General features: G+C 51.6%; 3 protein-coding genes across 8 annotated transcripts in view; 1 reads left to right on the top strand and 2 right to left on the bottom strand.

Annotated features, from left to right (window-relative positions):
* Window positions 1–301: 301 nt before the first annotated feature.
* Window positions 302–5,837, bottom strand: AAMP (angio associated migratory cell protein). 2 transcript variants are annotated; one of them, XM_069075158.1, is made up of 11 exons: window positions 5,585–5,837; window positions 5,004–5,159; window positions 4,205–4,324; window positions 3,849–3,988; window positions 3,420–3,564; window positions 2,391–2,474; window positions 2,144–2,259; window positions 1,759–1,862; window positions 1,475–1,565; window positions 1,210–1,364; window positions 302–792 (listed from the first exon to the last, which is right to left on the bottom strand). In XM_069075158.1, the coding sequence occupies exons 1-11, from the start codon at window positions 5,703–5,705 to the stop codon at window positions 717–719; spliced, it is 1,308 nt and encodes a 435-aa protein (XP_068931259.1). In that variant the 5' UTR covers window positions 5,706–5,837; the 3' UTR covers window positions 302–716. The 2 variants fall into 2 exon arrangements, with proteins under 2 accessions (XP_068931259.1, XP_068931260.1); XM_069075159.1 differs by having other exon boundaries at window positions 5,004–5,156.
* LOC138151541 (uncharacterized) lies at window positions 5,711–7,418 on the top strand (the record flags this gene model as incomplete). Its single annotated transcript, XM_069075092.1, has 3 exons — window positions 5,711–6,194; window positions 6,547–6,700; window positions 7,084–7,418. Coding segments are annotated over 3 exons (825 nt in total), but the record flags the coding sequence as incomplete, so codon positions are not given.
* An 829-nt stretch (window positions 7,419–8,247) lies between these two features.
* Window positions 8,248–17,193, bottom strand: part of TMBIM1 (transmembrane BAX inhibitor motif containing 1) — a 26,898-nt gene continuing 17,952 nt past the window's right edge. For all 5 annotated transcript variants that reach the window (XM_069075153.1, XM_069075154.1, XM_069075155.1 and 2 more), the window contains 10 exons: window positions 14,070–14,170; window positions 13,663–13,727; window positions 13,397–13,450; window positions 12,579–12,629; window positions 12,293–12,332; window positions 11,994–12,031; window positions 11,631–11,718; window positions 11,206–11,301; window positions 10,268–10,321; window positions 8,248–9,826 (listed from right to left, as the gene is read on the bottom strand). In XM_069075153.1, the coding sequence (XP_068931254.1) occupies window positions 9,680–9,826; window positions 10,268–10,321; window positions 11,206–11,301; window positions 11,631–11,718; window positions 11,994–12,031; window positions 12,293–12,332; window positions 12,579–12,629; window positions 13,397–13,450; window positions 13,663–13,727; window positions 14,070–14,170 (734 nt within the window). In that variant the 3' untranslated portion in view covers window positions 8,248–9,679. The remainder of the gene's footprint in view (window positions 9,827–10,267; window positions 10,322–11,205; window positions 11,302–11,630; window positions 11,719–11,993; window positions 12,032–12,292; window positions 12,333–12,578; window positions 12,630–13,396; window positions 13,451–13,662; window positions 13,728–14,069; window positions 14,171–17,193) is intronic.

The raw sequence follows: 17,193 nt of genomic DNA, 5'->3' as shown, positions 1-17,193 counted from the left end.
CCCAGTGCCCACTTCTGAAAAGAGCAGTGTCTCAGGAGAAAAAACCTAGAGAAGCGGGCCAACACATGTGTGGCAATGGAATTTCCAAATGAGGCCAGTTGGAACTTCAGCAAGGACACCAATGGGAGCAACCACCCCTCAGAAGAGGGTCCGATGCTGCTCAAAGTGGGGGACTCCAGTGAAAGAGGGAACTGTGGAACGTTCTCCTCAGCCTAGTGCTGGGAACCACCAGGCTAGGGCCTATATCCTACCCCCCACCCATTCATCCCACTGTCCCTCCCAAATTCCTACAGACAATGGCTCTGGGAATCATATTTTATTTACAGTGTTTAAAATCTCTGTAATCATAACCTCTTTCCCTTCACCTCCCACCCCCAACATCTCAAGGTCCTAGAGGGCCTTGGGGGGAGGGGGAGAGAAGGAAAGAGCTTTTAATGACCTACTCCTTATCTCCCACAAATCCCCAAATGAATCCAAGCCCCAAGGAACACCACAAGTGGAACGTGAGAACAGCAGGGCTGCCCTTCCCTCTGGAAGGTCAACGTGAGGGAAAGGGGGGCAGTGTCTATGTGGAGAAAGGTGGAAGGTGGCAGCAGTAAGAGATGAAGTCAGAGGGCAGCCTCCCTGGCAGCCCCTGGGTGGGGGGGAGCCAGCCCCCCTTCATCTCCTCCTCTCTCTATAAAACGAAAGCCCAGAAGCAGGAACAGGAATCTCCACTAACGGTCAGGTCTCTGGACACAGAACACTTTGGCTTTGTGGTCTCCAGACGTGGTCACCACTAGGGAGGCATCTCTAGAGCAAGAGCAGGAACAAGGGAGTGTTGGGAGATGGGGGGACTGCTACTGCCCCGCACCGGGGCCCTCCTCAGGTCCTCACACACTGGAGGCTCGTCTCCCTCCTCATCTCTGCCCCAGCAACCTTCCCTGGCCCCTTTCAAGTCCCAGCTTCTACGACAGGCCTGTCCTGGGCCCCTCAATGCTCCCGCAGTGAGTGCCACGCTTTCCACAAACAGCTCCTCTGTACGTAGCGGCCTGTCTGACGAGGGGCTTCCGGAGGGCACCGGTTCTCACCTTTCTTTTTATCCCTGCTGTGTGCTCAGCACATAGTAGGTGCTCAATAAAGTCAAATGACTGACTGGTCTCTTCAGGACCCAGGGGTCCTGGCTCCCCTTGTGACTCCCAAGGATCCCCCTTCCCCATGTCTACTCACTTGCTGAGAGCAAAGTCAAGGATCTCAGCTGTATGGCCTCGGTAGTCACTAAGCAAGCGTCCTGTTCGAGCATCCCAGAGCCGCACGGCTCCATCAAGGCTACAGGTGTACACCACAGCTGCCCCCTCTTCCCACAGCAGCTGCACGATACCTGACTGCAGAAGAAAGGGCAGAGGCCGTGAGCTCAGCCAGGAGGGCTATCACCTTCTCCCCATAGGAGGAGAAGGGGTGAGAAGAGGCTAAAGCTGGCCTCGAAGTGCTTTACCTGATGCTGGCACCGGTGTCTCAGGCTCTGTGTAGAAAGGTCATAAATGGCCAAGGTCCCATCAAGGTAGCCAACAGCAGCCAGCGGCATCCTGGGCAGAGGAGCAGTATCAAACAGAAGCCCTCCGCCTACCTGCCCACCTGGTGACCCTCCTCCCCACTCTGCTCCCACCCGCCTACCTGCCCACCTGGTGACCCTCCTCCCCATTCTGCTCCCACCACATCTCCCATCATCTCCTCCACTTTAGTCTTAAGGGGCCACAGTCACAGACCAATCTCACTCACACATTGCAGAAGCCCAAGGATTCCACAGAATTGGACTCGCTTTCTTCATCCTCCCCAGGGTTAGGCTGTGGACCCACGGTGTCTGGTCTGAAAACACCTACCACCTAGGGAAAGAGAAGGTGCCAGAGCCTAAGTCAGAAAGAAAACCCTGAGCATGTCCTTCCCATGAGCTGGCCTTGGTTTCCTCATTTGTAAAATGAGGGAGCTGGGTTAGATGATCTCTGTGGCTCCTTCCAGCTCTAACACTTGATAATCCTATGATCCAGCATGAGGAAAAAGGCCTGGGGAAAGGAAGCCCTGGTTAACAGAGCACCTGGGGCAGCACTGGGGCCAGGCTTACTCTGGGGACCTTCAGGCTCCGTGTAAAGCAGTTTTTGTCGCTTACCTTGCCGGTGGCTGCATTGACCAGCTTGGCCTGACAGTCCACAGAACCAGTGAGAATTAGGCTTCCATCGAGGTTGGTGGCCACACAAGTCAGTGGGCCCTGGTGACCTTCAGTTCCTGAAGCGGAGACAGAGGGATGAAGGATAAGGCAGGGCCTGCCTCCTTCCCCCATCCCCTCACACCCCCTTGCCTCATACTTGGTGGCTTTCTACATCTGAACTCTCCAGGCCCACCAAAAGCATGCGTACCTTTTAGCACATGGATGGGGCTTCCCTGCTTCAGGTCCCAGATCCGTACAGTGCCATCTTCGTAGCCAACCACGGCTTTCCTCCCTGGTGGCCCACAGACAGAGCCAAAAGAAAGAGAGAAAGCAGGTTCTCAGACACTCAAGATACTCCAGGTACCTCAAGTTAAGAACAATATGGCACAGGGCCAGATACTACCCCCCGGAGAAAGCAGCAGGGTGGAAAGACCGTCCCTGGAGAAGGGAAGTTAAGGACCACAAAGACCAAAGAAGATTGTTGGGAGCTTCGTGTCCTGACAAGAGTTTGGGAACAACAAGCATGACAATGATGCTCACAGCTGACGTTCACATTATACTTTGCCATTTACGTAGCACTTTATACATGCGCTAACTCATTAAATCGTTCCAAACACTCTTTGAGGTGGATGATACAGGTGTTCTTACATCGTTATTTTGCAAATGAGTAAACCGAGGCACAAAGAAGTTGGGATGACTTGTCCAATGTCACAAAACTAGTAAATGAATATAAGTTAATGAGTGACCTAACAAAGACTCAGACTGGGGTCTTCTGGCACCAAAATTGTAGCAACCAAGAACTGAAAGGTGTCTCAAATCATAGCCAGAGAGCATTCTCCAACATCTCAGCAAATGACCAAGCAATGTCAACCTCAGAAGCCCAGCATGGGGGAACCATTACATCTCAAATGCACTCATTCTCCCTCTGCCTCGCTCTAACTCGGGGTGGGAGGAACCTGTGGCCCCAAGGCCACTCTAGGTCCTCAAGTGTGGCTCTTTGACAGAATCCAGTTTATCCAATGGGCTGTATTTGAGGATCTTGAGGGCTACACACGGCCTCGAGGGCACAGCTTCCCCACCCCTGCTCTAACTGTTCAGGTTTTTTCTGACCCCAAGTCTACACCTCTCTCCCCAACTTCCACCCACTGCTGTCTTCTGAGCCTAAGAATGGGTTGAATCTCTTTTGCACATGATGGGCTCCCAGATGTGGAAAGGGTGCCCGGGAAGGGTCTCTCACCATCAGGAAGTACTCGGCCACAAGTAGCTGGACAATTGGGCCCCTGGAATGTCTTGCAGTCACCACTAGGCACCTTCCACATCCAGGTGTTTCCATCAGCTGTGCCTGCCAGGAGGACAGGTGCCCGAGGGTGCCACTCCATCCACTGGGTGAGTCAGAAGAGGGAGAGCAGTCAGCCATGAGTGCCCCATACCTCCCACCTCACTGGAGTTCATGGAGCTCCACTTATCCCATCAGACTTCCCTTATCTTCTGCTTCAAAGACAACATGTATGAATGGGCCTGAGAGGACAACAGGGGCAGAATAAGCTGGTTGTCCTGTGTTTGGGGCAGGGAGATTAGACCAGAGTCCAGACTCAAAGCCACTCCACCTCTCAGACCAGCCCTCCCCTGGCCAACATCCCACCCCACCACTCCCAAAAGTTCTCACCTCCAGATCCCCCACTTCAAAGGACCAAATCTCCTCCTTGGTGTCCACCTGCCACACTTTAAGTAGGCCGCTCATGTCCCCGGTGGCCACCAGGGCAGAGTCGTGGCTGAAACCCGCGCAGGTCACAGAGTCCTTATGGCCTGAGAGGGGCCGGTGGGAAAGAGGGGATATTGGGGGATGGTGCAGGCTAGTAACCTACTCCCACGGCCACCCGTGGAGACATGGGGCTCTGACAGCTGCCCCGGGGCTGGCTCCAAGGGCCAGTGGAAGGTCCCAGCCGTGATGCCAAACATACAAGCCCCCCTCAGTAGACAGCACCCAGCCCAGACGGCCCCCTGGCCCTCCCGCCTCCTCACCTGGACACTCGAGAAGCAGCTCGCCATCGCTGAGCCGCCACACAAAGGCTTTGTCGTCCTCGCCACCGGTCACTGCCAGCGTGTTGGTCTTAGGGTCCAGGTTCACACAAAACACGGAGGCTGCTCAGGGAGAGGCAGAGGGGGTGTGGGGAGCCGGGGCCGCAGCACTGACCTGGCTCTCCACCCTAGAGAGGGAGCCACCAACTCATGGTGGCAAAGAAACACGGGACATAACAACAACCCAAGAACAGCAGACGTGAGAAACAACCCTGTCACATGAACACACGTAGTGACTTCACAGCAGCAGATGAGGTGGGACCACTCCATCCACCTATCCGTGCTGAAGAAGGATCCTAAGGACCTAAGGTGCAGGCGGCACCAGCAACCAGGACAAACCTCTCTGAGCACACACCAGGACAAACACGCCGGATCCAAACACAGAAGCAAACACAAACATCAGCAAGCGCCTCACTTTACTGGAGAGCAGGCCTGACCCTGGGGGCAGAGCCAGAGCCCTGACATCCAGCCCTGAGCCCAGGTCGTACCGAGGCTTCCTATCAGGACAGGGAGCGCGTTCTCTGCGAGCTAATGAGGCTGGGGTTAATAAAGCAGCCACGTGTACTCCGCAGAGGCTTCGCTGAGCAAATCAGAAGAGGGCATCACGGGTAAGGACGGAGCCCTGCCGTCCTCGCCAAAGCCAGCCGCGCCACACGCAGGCTGTCAGGGGCCGCTGTCCCGCCACAGCCACCCACGGTGACCCCCGAGGGGAGGGGAGGAGAGGGCCCAGCGCCCCCACTACCTGAGTGATGGGCGAAGGTGACCTCGCTGTCATCCGGGCTCTCCATGCCGCCGTCCACTCCCTCGTCCACCTCGTCCCCCCAGGCCTCATCCGCCCCCTCCAGCTCCTCGTCCTCCTCAAAGTCCACTCCGTCCATCTCCTGGGCCAGGTCATCTGCTTTGGGGGAAGGGAGCGGGCGCTAAGACTACCGGCCCTCTCCTCCCCAGGCGGTGCTGAGGGGCTCAGGGAATGGGGGAGCCCCGGGAGGGCCCACTGGGACAGGGAGAGAAACTGGGAAGTACTAAAAAGGGTCTGAGAAGAGAAAAGGGGCTGAAAAACAGAATGTTTAAGGAGTACAGGAAAGGGGGACTAAAGTTCAAAGATCATTAGACGGAGGATTAAAGGTCACCACACGGCAGAGATGAGAAAGTAAAGGAAGCTAAACCGTGGAAAACAAGGTTTCAAATGTTCCCGAGCAGGGGTCATAGGTCACCGCACCAGGCCAGGATGGAGGGACTAAGGACCCAGGGTGAGGTCAAAGGTCAAGGGTCAGAGTCCTGCCCACTCCGCCAAGGGGCGCCCCGCCCCCTCCCCGCTCTCACCGGGGTCGGGCGGGCCGGGACCCAGCTCCACCACCTCTATGATCTCCTCATCCCCATGGAACTGCAGGGCCTCTGGGGAGGGCGCCCCGTCCTCGGGCCCGGGGTCGGGATCGGGCTCCATGAGACTCAGCGAAGCCGGTCCAGCAGCTGGGGCCCAGCAGCCTCCAGAGCCACGGCCGCGCGACGCCACCTACCACGGTCCGACCGAGACGGGGCAGAGGGCGGTACTTCAGCGCGGAGCGACGCCGACCTCGCCAACCGCGAAGGACCCCGGCCGGCGGAGCAGCCAATCAAAAGGGGCGGTTGGCCGACGGCACGGGGGTGAAAGGGCGGGCTGGAAGGCTTCGAGAGCCTGCTCCGCCCCCGCACGCCGACAACTTGTCCTGCGTGCCGGGAGAGGCTTATGGGAAGAGTAGTTCTCCCGAGGCTGTCGCGCGGGATTCTGGGAGATGTAGTCTTCGACCTCTTGGTTGGGCCGAGCGGAGGGCGAGGATCCCTCTTGAACCTAAACTACTACTCCCAGCAGAAGAGAAGGCGGGGCTTGGGAACCGGGAATATGGCGGCGACGGTTGTAGCTGCGCTGAAGAGCCCGGGGCTGAGGGGTGCCCTGGTACGCGGGGGTAAGAGGCGGGGCCGTGGGGCCAGAGACCCAGACAATATTTTCCATTCTCGGGTCCGAGGCCGTCGGTCTCCTCTCCTTCCCAAAGGGCAAGCGTTTGTCCAGGGATCATCCTAGCCATGCCCCTGGGGTCAGAGGTCATTGTAGCCATGCCGTAGTCGCCGAGCGTCCGCCCCGCGCCCCGGGTGGTCAGTTTCTGTGACGCCTCCCTCCCCAGGCCCTTTGCAGGCTCGGGTTCTGATGCCTTCCACCTGTGTCATGACCTTGTACCCAGCGCCTGTCGGGGTCCCTCCAGTAGGTCCAGCCCCACTGCTCACGGCCCCTTCCCCTCCTCCATCCACAGGCTTTCTCCGTGGAGCCCCGGCTTGCAGGGCCCTGCTGCGGCACTACCCCGGCCCGCTGCCGTCCAAGCCTGAGCCCGGGCCCTGGCCCCCGGGGCTGGAGTACATCCCCAAGAAGAAGGCCAAGAACCCCATGAAGCTAGTGGGTCTGGCGTGGTGAGTCCTGGCCCGGCCTGGGGGACGGAAGGGTGGGATGGGTTTCGGGGTTTCAGGCCCTTAGTAAGGAGCGAATCCAGAGAGCACCACACGCACGCACGTTTGGGTTGTTTTATGTTTTCTTTTTAATAAAAAATCTTGTGTTCTCAACTTTCCCACGTCCCCATCCACTTGCCGATGGCTGCCCTGGCCACGTGCTGGGCACGTGTCAGTGCCAGGCCCCAGCCCATCTCCCACCCCCCTCGAAAGACCGCAGTTGGCCCCAGGCCCCTGCCCCCCATGACCCCTCTCCCCGCTTTGTGAAGGTGCCAGCGCGGGAGCGGTGGGGGGATGCGGAGAGCTCCCGGCCCGGCCGAACCCCGTCCTGCTCCCTCCCCTCCCAGGGCTATCGGCTTTCCCTGTGGGATCCTTCTCTTCTTCCTGGCCAAGCGAGAAGTGGACAAGAACCGGGTGAAGCAGATGAAGGCCCTGCAGAACATGCGGACCGCCAACCGTGGCGAGTACGAGAGGCAGCGCTACAGGGCCTCGGCCCCCGAGCCCCTGGGCGGCCCGGCGGGGGCACAGTCCTGACGCGGACCGACAGCGGCAGCGCGCTCCTCGGAGGGCCTCTCCGGTCCGCCAGGGGGCGCCGGGGCCCCGGGTACTGGGGCCGGGCCCCGCCCTCGGGGGAGGGGCGAAGGGGCGAGCGCGGCCAATAAAGTGCTTATTTCCCGGAAAAGGAGCCGAGCAGAGCAAGGGTGGGGGCGGGGCGCGCGGGGGTGCCCTGAAGACCTTCTCGACGTGCGCCGGGCACGGAGCCCCCAGGGATCTCACCCTCGGGGGAACTGAGGCCCCCGGGCCCTCCGACCTCCGGCCACATGAGGCCTTGGCGTACCCCTTGTAAGGGAAGCATTAGGAATCTGAACAGGCCCAGCCCTACCCTCAGAGCCGCTCCCTTGCTTATACAGTGAGCGGGTTAGACTAGGGGGCCTGCCCGCGCCCCGCCCCGCCCCCGCGGAGCCTTGGGATTCAAGCTCTTCTGGAGAACCTACTGCCTGCGTGAAAACCTGAGGATTCGGGACTGCGGCGCTCCAGCGTGGTGCGGGCGGGGCGGAGGGGGCGGGAAGGGGGCGGCCCAGAGCTACGGTCTTGGCGGTCCGAGCCAGCTGTGACTGCCAAGGGGAGGCCTTTGGCATGTATCCTAGAGGCAGTAGGGGGCAGGGCCTGTAGTCAGGAAGGTGTTTTCTCAAGTGCAGATCTGGCCTCAAGACACCAGCAGTGTGACCCCGGGCAAGTCACTTGGCCCTGTCTGCCTCAGTTCTTCATCTGTACAATGAGCTGGAGAAGGAAATGACAAGCATCTCCAGTATTTCCACAAAGAAAACCTCAGAAGGGGGTCATGAAGTCAGATACAACACTAGGGAGTCATCTGAGTGAGGGGGTGACACGCGGCTGTGTAGAAGATGGGTTGGAGGGGGGCCGAGTTTGAGCTAGGCTTGTAACAGGAGAGCTCCGAAAGGAGTAAGGCCCCCTCCCCCACCCTCCACAAAGAACCCGAAACAGACAGCTGATCTCTAACATAGAACTTTATTGTTATTTTCTGTTACAACTCTGGAAGATCATATACAGAGGCCCTTTTTTGACCCTTGTGCTGGGCCTAAGTCAAGAACACTGTCCCTCAAATCCCTACCTCCCTCATAAGGCACTTGGTGTTAAAAGATCAGCCAGAAGTTTCCTGCTGGTAGAGCAGGGAAGAGAGGTCCTGATGGGGGGATTCAGCTTTAACCATCCTGAGGGAAAGAGAGTAAGGGGGGGGGGGCCCTTATCTTCCACCCCCAACAGCTACCTCAGGATTAAAGCATGGTATGAAAAAATACCCAGGTTCTAGTGGTAGCTCTACCACTCTGTGAGATGTAGGGCAAACCACTTTACCTCTGTGCTATGGAGGGCTTACCCTAGGAGAGCATAAGGGTCTCTCTCACGTTTAAAATTCTGTGAAAAGAGGCCTAAGGCAAAAATTCATGGGATGCTCTGGGTGAAGAACAAGTTAAGGAGCATCAAGGCTTGGAGAATGAACTGGAGAGCATCTTTCAATTCCAGCTTGGTCTGTAATCCTGCCAGCTCCACACTTTGCCTGCATTTGGGTCATTAGCCCCACCTCTTTAGGAGCCCCAAGCAGGATATCAAAAGTTGGGGGGGACACTTGTCATGCTATCAACCCATTCCCACTCATCCCACACATCCTTCCATTGCAAGTCTAGGATGCCAGAGAATAAGATCAAAGAAGAAATTACCCCCCACTCCCACTGGCCAAACACCCATCTGGAAGCAATTCCAGGACTGGGATGGTAGGAAGGAGCCAGATGGAGATGGGTAGAGACTGAGGTTTGCCCTCTGGCCTAAGGCAGAGGTCAGGATTTATGGTAGGTGGGCCAGGGCTGGACACTTAAGATATTGTGCCCAACCCCCACTAAACAATATATACATTATCAGTGGATCATGTCTGTACAAAGGGTGAGGGGAAGACTAAGAAGAAGACAGGATTTTGGGAGCCTAGTGCAAGAAAAGAGTAGGCACCCCATTCTCCAAGCCCATAGGGGAAAATGCCAGGGAGGAAGGGTATTATAGATAGCAGCTCAGAATGGAATCCCCTGAAGAGAGAATGGACATCACATTTCCTTGAAATCATTCCTGCACCTTGTTTCCCTTTAGTTACTGAGACAGAATGATCTCATCACATGCCCCTGACAGGACAGTATTGACAAAAAGAAGAAACCTTGGCTTCAGCCTTGGACAAGTGAGAAGAGAGTAAGTTGCTCACTGGCTTCTCCAGTCCAGCATATCCCTCCCTACAGACAAGCCCCAGACAGGACTGCTCCCACTAGATCTCACAATAATAAGTGAAACCTTTCCTGTTACTGAGAGAAAAGGGCCATGGCAATGACTGGCCAATCCAGAAAGAGAAAGGAAAGAAGCATAGGCAAGAAGGGAGCCCTCCACTTAATTGTGATCCCCCAGAAGCTGCAGCACAAAGGTGAATATATAGACGATGTCTGTGTAGATTTGCAGGGCGCCTGTGATGTATTCCTCTGGGCTAATGGTATGCTTCCTGTTCCCCAAGACCAGCTGTGTGTCATATGCCAAAAACTGCAAGGAGGAAAATAATAATGAGGACCCCCTTGTCCATTCTCATGACCTCCACCCCACAAGGATGAGCTCCCCAGTCACCAAAGTGTCTCCCATGTGCCAAGACACTGGAGATAGATAAAAACAAAACAGCTTTTTCCTTGAAAGAGCTCTACAGTCTGTTGAGGAAAATAACACAAATATAGGCGACAGAAAATGTCTTCAAAGTAAATAAAGTAATTGAGGGCTGGGGGATGAGGAAAGGCTGCAGGGACAGGGTGGTGTGTGAATTAAGTCTTGGAAAGAAGCTAAGGCCAAAAGAAAGAGGAAATGTGTTCTCGGAGTTGGGGACAACCTCGGCCAGGGTGCAGGGATGGGACAGGCATGTGGTGCAAGGGTCAATAAAACAGGACTCTGGCTGTACCCTGGGGCCTAGGGAGGAAGAAGTGAAGAGCCACTCACCAGAGTAAAAGCAATAGCCCCGAGGGCAGCATACAACATATGGAGCCAGTATACCTGGAAGAGCAAAGGGTGTGAGCTAAGCATCTGCTGGGAGGTGGGGTGAGGAGAGGCCAACCCTACCACCAATTACCAAACGACATCCCCTCTCTAGATGAGGAGGTCACAGACCTCAAGAGAAAGGACTTTACTTCTCCCTAAGGGAGATGGATCATTTTCCCAGGCATTCCAAACTCTGTTTCATTATCCTACCACCTCTCTTCTTGAGGTGCCACTACTCCCAAAGATCCCATTCCCTCACATAGCCTGCCAGCTTAGGGTCCTCCAACCCAAGCCTGACCTCCCAAGGCTTCTTTCCCTCTTTCCCAGTGCCACCTCAATCCTTGTCTCAACTAACTCGGTTAATCTAAATTATTTCCCACTACAATATTACTGATAAGTTTAATTTCCCTTTTGTATGTTTTTTTTAAACCAAGATTCTGTCTTAAATCCAAAGGAATAAATCTCTAATATGTTTTAAGAAACTATGGAGGCAGCTACATAGTGCAATGGATAGAGCACGAACCCTAGAGCCAGGAGGACCAGAGTTCAAATTCTACCTCAGACACTTAACACTAGCTGTGTGGTCTTGGGCAAGTCACTTATAAAACAAAAAATTATGACAAGACGACAATGAAGGCTTGGGGGGAGGGGGGAAGGAGCCTTCCTAAAACTTTGACATTAAAAAAATGGATTTTTTTTTAAATATGAGGTCTGAATTTTTAATGGGTGGGGGAGGTACTAAAGGGAGAGAAGGCAAGCAATTTATCAATTATACAAACTTCCCAATTATAACATCTGAAGTTCACAATAGGCAGGTCCTCATACTCCAACAGTGCCTATGGCTAGTTCTGGGGCCCAGGAATCTTCAGCTCCAGGCAAGGGAGGACAATCATACTCACGTATTTGAAAGCCAACACAATAGCAGTGATAATCCCAGTCACCGTCAACACAATCCCAAGCACACAGAAGAGCCCTGCACATGACGTGAAGTCCACCTGCCAAAGGAAAGAGAAAGAAGAAGACTGTTAAAATGACCACCCTGGCCATGAATTCACATAAATACCTCCTCAGCCTTCATAGCTGCACCACAATAAGAAATGTTGCTATGTCACAGAGGGATGGAACACTTAACAAGAAGAAATGTTAAGTGTTTGGGTTTAGGGAGAAAGAAAGAAAGGAGAAATCTCAGACTACACAGAAAAGGGATCCCTTTGTATCCCCAGTCCTTAACTGTCTCCAATCTCTGGGGTTTGGGGGAATGGAGTGAATGTGATCAAAGGAAAGGTGCATCTTGGGGCCCGAAGGATGAGTATAGTGCCCTCACCTTTGTCTGGAAGCAGAATATGGTGACAGCAATGGTGACGATGGCAGTAATAATCATGGCCAAGATGACCGCTTTAGTGTTATGCATGCTGTGGGAAGAGAGAGATTACTGAGCAAAAGATTGACCCACCCAAGTAAATCATTTCTAGTCCACCAAGGCAGTGTGAAAATTCAACAGGAAAGATGTAGGAAATTTTATACTCCCTAGATAAGAGAGTGGGAGAAGTTCAGCGGTATTTGGAGGGGTTGGACACTGTTCTCTGCAGCATAAGGATGGGTTATGAGCCATGATCCTCAAGCTAACACCCCCAACCATACATTTTCCAGGGGTAATAGGTTGGGGCTATTACCCAAACATACATACCTGGCTATGCAGCCAGTCATGAAGCTCATTGCTAGAGTCTAAAAGAGAGACCGAGAGAAGAATCAGACATCTAAGAAATGAGGTAGGGAGAGAAAAATGATCTTCAGATCATCAAAGCTAAGTAATCACCAGGTAATGTAAGAAGAGGTAGCCAAAAAGGGTGGTAGCAAAAACAAGAGACCCTCTTCAAAGCATCTTTTCCATTGGGCATTGCACAGGAATCAACTTTCCTCCTTCATCTTCCTGCTCAACCCTCCCAGACTCCCCTCCCCATCCTACCCCATTCCTCTAAGACTCACAAAGATGGTCAAGAGGATGATATTCCATGGGAATCGGCGCCTAGAATGGAAGAGGAAAAATGGTCAGGCACAAGCTTCCCCAGTAAAAACAGGTTTCCATAGTCGACAGGGGTATAAGCCTAGAGTGGGGCCAAGGTTCATTTCTCATACCTGATTGTTTGCCAACCCCTACCTTTCTGTCTTGGACCTGCTTCTACTCCAGAGATCCTATCCTCTGCTACCCTTACCTCCTCCTCCTCCTCCCCCTCCCACCACCACATACTTTCCCCAAACCCTCAGGACTCACCTGGGTGCCTGGCAGCAGACAAGGGTCAGGTATGTAGCCAGGAAGACAGCGCTACAGGAAAAAATGAGTAGCAGTCTGTTTTTCCTATCTTGTGCTTTTTCTGATCCCTCTCCTGCCCACTCCCCCAGTACAATGGGTTAGCTCTCACTACCAGTCTCACAGTGCTGAGATGCAGGAAACTGTTTGAAAAATGAGAATTTGTTTGTGGGAAGATAGTGGCTAGAGAAATGAGACTGCCAAATAGAAAATATTCAAAACCACTGTCACAAGAGTGGGGAAAGAAGGGTTGGCATAATGGAGATATGCCAAACGTGGCTGGTGACCATTTTTCAGTGGCCTGCAGGACTATTTACTGAAGGAATGACTATTCACTCCAGCGCTTCTTCCTTAGAGACAGAGGGGCCAAATATTCCCATCTACCAGAAGAAACGAAGAACAATGGGGGGGGTGGCTAGGTGGCCCAGTGAGTAAAGCGCCAGCAGCCGCCCCGGGATCAGGAGGACCTGAGTTCAGTTCCAGCCTCAGACACTTAACACACACACAAAAACTAGCCGTGTAACCTTGGGCAAGTTACTTAACCCCAATTGCCCTCCAAAAGGCAAAAAAAAAAAAAAAGAAATGAAGAACAAGGCCTGACAACAACAGGTTTATAAAACCATTCAAAAAGTTTCCAGCAGCTAAGCTGGATGGTGAAGATGGATGATAAACTGCCAGACAGGGAAACACCAAGAGACTGAAACTTAGTCACACTCTCTTGCCCCATGCGTTTTCTCCCCCCACTCACCCGACCTGAGGCCTAGAAAAGAAGGAATACTCACTAGGAAGCATAGTAGACAGCCAAATTCCTCCTCACAAAACCTCGAACAGGATCTCTGTGTGGTGAGGGAAGGAGGGAGGAAAAGTCAGCACAGCCCTGCCCTGGACAATGCACCAGAGGCAACCACTTCCCTCACAGCCTCTTCACCAAGTCTCCAACCCTCAATCATTCTCCCTCTTCCTGAAAGAATCTGCCTCCCTCTCCAATAGAGGGCCTACTCAAGGCCAAGAACTGGGGGAGGGGAGGTAAGAAACCTCAGAGACTCACACGAAGGTGAAAATAGCAATAATGGCAACTGTGATGAGCAACTGGACTGAGATGATGGCATAAACCTGAAACAGATCAGAGGAGAGATGGTCACCCAAGGAGAAGCCACTTCTAGGGCCAGAAGACCTTCCCCAGTACAGCGATTTTATCCTGCAGAATGTGATATGGGAAAGACTAAAGATATGTCAGGAGAGCCCAAACATCTTTTCTAGATTGGATTCTTGACACAAGGATCAGGAAGATGGGAATAAGAGGAACCGGGGAGAGGAAACAAATTTTGGTGCGTGTCGGTATTAAATTACATGCCTACAAGATGGTAGTTTATGCAGATGAGCAGGAATAAAGAATTCTTCCCTTGGGCCCACAAAGAGGAAATGGAAATGCCTTCTCCCCATCCCGTTTCTTACCTTCTGGATGAAGCGGTGTCGGACCTTCTTGTCCTCCCAATCTCCAGTCCCAAAATTGTCACTCACTGCTGGTTCCTCTCCTCCATAGACTTCAGCTCTGCCTGTAGGGACAGTCCCTCAAGTCATCTGAGGGCTAAGACATGCCCTCAGACCACAGATTCCCAACTACTCACCCTCTGTTCTTCCCACCACACAACCTTCTCTAGCCCAATTAAAAGCCCTTTCTCTATCTAGACATTTCCTGTCTAGTTCTACCTCTTCAGAAATTTTCATTAAATACTGATGCAAAAAGGGTAGGCCTGGGAATGTTTCTGTGCCAAGCAAGTCAAACCAAGATCCTCATCCAAAAAAAAAATAAATAAAAACAAACAAGAAAAACCCAACACCTTATCTAATAACAATAGCTAGTCCTTTAAGGTTTGCAAAGCTTTATATATATATATATATATATATATATATATATATATATAATTTTTTTTTTTTTTCAGCCTCTAGTAAGTGCCCAGCATTGTAAATAAGAAAGCCTTTTCCTCGGGGAGTTTACAATCTAGGTAGAGAGCTGACCTAAAAATAATTAGAAAATAACTAACCATTTAAGTCTAATTTTTGAGGTTATCACTTGATGCTGTAAAAGAGAAGATCACTCTAGGTTAGAGAAACTGAGGAAGGCTTTGTGGAGAAAGTGGGTTGGGAGAATGAGTCCAGTTATAGTGTGAAATGACTCAGATTCCCCCACCCACCCAGAGTTAGAAGGTGTAGGAGAGTAGGTTAGCAAGAAACCTATAGGTTAAGTCCGACCCCTTGAATGGGACCCACAGAGGCAGGGACAGCTCTATGCCCCTTGCCAGCAAGAAGCCATTTCAGAAGCTGAGACCTTCACCCTTTACCCCCAAAGGAATTTGGGGTCCCATTTGTCTGAGCGGGGAATGATGGGGTACAGGCTCTGGGAAACTCCTTAAACTCTGATTGAATCTTCCCACTTGATGAGGCATTTGCCTGAGGCCATAAGCCTTCCATTATAGCTAGGCCTAAATCTAACTCTTAACCTAGCCTAGCTCTCCATTGTCCAGCTACTTCCCACCTTGATCCAGTCAAAATATCTATACCCAAATCTGTTACCCTTAAACTAGCCTAGACCTCCTTGTCTGGATGTCTAGGTAGCTTCCAGCCATCACTGGAGTCTGACCTCAGCTGCACCAAAGATCCTCCTTAGATTCCTCAAGACCCTCCCCAAACTCCTTTAGACCACCCTTAAATCCTCCCACAATCCTTCCATATATAAGATTCATCTTGCCTCCATGAGGGGGCAAAGATTCAATCTAGCACAGACTCAGTCTGTCAGATTATTCTGGCCCACTTATCCAATACAAGTGTCACAGATACTCAGGCTCCTTAAGAGTCTACCCATTATGGCAAATCTTTAATAAACTTTGCTTTGCTTTGGCTGAGAGAAGACTTGAGTTGAATTCATTTGGCAGGACCCAGCATGTTGCTATTTTCGAGCACCCCAAAACCCTAAACTTCAACATAACTATGGAGGGCCTGAATCAGGTACTGATGCCAAAACCACTCTCAACACAGACATGTACAAGATCATCCCAGGGACGCAGAGCATAAAAATTTGTATTCTTTATTTTCTTACATCTACCCAAATCAAAGTATTAAGTTTCAGCACAAAATTAATTATAAAAGGCTATATTTTGGAATATTTGTGCACCAATTTGTCTATATGAATAATTTTTTTTTCACACAAGGAGCTAAGGGATGTATTAATTCTGCTCTCAGATAAAAGCAGAGCTCACCAAAAATCACAATCATAATTTTAAGTCTAGATTTGATAAAAAAAAAATAATAAACTAGGAATTGGGTTTTGACATGACTCTAATTAGATACCTCATAGATGTTTGGGAATTCCAATTAATAGCAACGGCGTATTGGATGGACTGTCAATGCTATTAGGGAGTCCCATTATATATAGGAACAATGGACACTAAATTTCAGGTTTTGCTCTGTGGAAGGTTCCTAAGTTCATTCACAAAGGACAATTAAATGGTGGCTCAGGCCCTAAATAACCTGTACACACCCGGAATGCAATGGAATTCAATTGGAGAATAAATTGCAGATTCCTGAATCTCCTCCACTGCCCAAAGGAAGCGGGGGAGGGAGGGGTTGATAAAAGGCTGCCTGCTGGAGGATTCATTCATCTGTGTGTTGGCTAAGCTTGCCCAAGGACAGATGGTGGGAGCTTGGAGAATGAGAGAATAAGCATGGCACAGTGAAAAAACACCATACCTGGGGGCAGAAGAGACTTGGGCTAATCCTGGAGAGATGGCGCAGTGAACTGAACACTGGGCCTGGAGCCAGAAGACCCAAGTTCAAATCTGAGACTCAGGCGTTTACTATGGGCAAGTCTCTGAACATCTGTTTGTCTCAGTTTCCCCGTCTGTGAAATTGGAACAATAATAGCTTCTATCTTCCTATGTTGTTGTGAGGATCAAATGAAGTAATATTTTTGAAGTGCTTAGCAAACCTTTTTTAAAAAGCTATATAAATGTTGTTATTATCTCCTACCTCTTATACTTCCTGGCCATATGACATCCCGACTTCTCTGAATCAGTTTCCTCATCAGTGAAATGGGAATAATAGTGCCTACAGAATCTACTTTATAGGAGTGTTGTGACAGTCTCAAAGCACTCTAGAAATATTGGCTTTTGCTTGAAGGACTATTTATTAATATTGTGTTAGAAAGTATGTTTAGGCATAGACTACTGTGAAGCTAAAGACTGAGTGCCAATTCTAGGTCCAAGCAGGCCCTTGCCCTGAATCAGGAACCTTTCACTCAGACTTACTGCAGCAGCCCGCTAAACTGGTGTCCCTGCCTCCAATCCATCCTCCACACAGCTGCCAAAGTGATATTCCTAAAGCATAGTTCTAACTATGTCATTACTGTAGGAAGCTTTAAGAAGCTTCCCCAGTACCTCCATGAGATTAAAAAAACAGCAACAACACTAACTTCTCTGTTTGGGATTTAAAACCCTTCACAATCTGCTTCCAGTTTATCTTTCCAGGTTGATATCGAATTCCCTCCCCTCACACACTCCATTCCAGTCAAATTGGCCTGCTT

The sequence above is a fragment of the Petaurus breviceps genome, unplaced genomic scaffold (genome assembly GCF_028583685.1).
Source record: "Petaurus breviceps papuanus isolate PSGF00001 unplaced genomic scaffold, PetGlider_PUasm1.0 90903, whole genome shotgun sequence".
NCBI lineage: Eukaryota > Metazoa > Chordata > Mammalia > Diprotodontia > Petauridae > Petaurus > Petaurus breviceps.
Note: the sequence above shows the minus strand (reverse complement) of the source record. Positions and strands in the feature narration are given on the sequence as shown.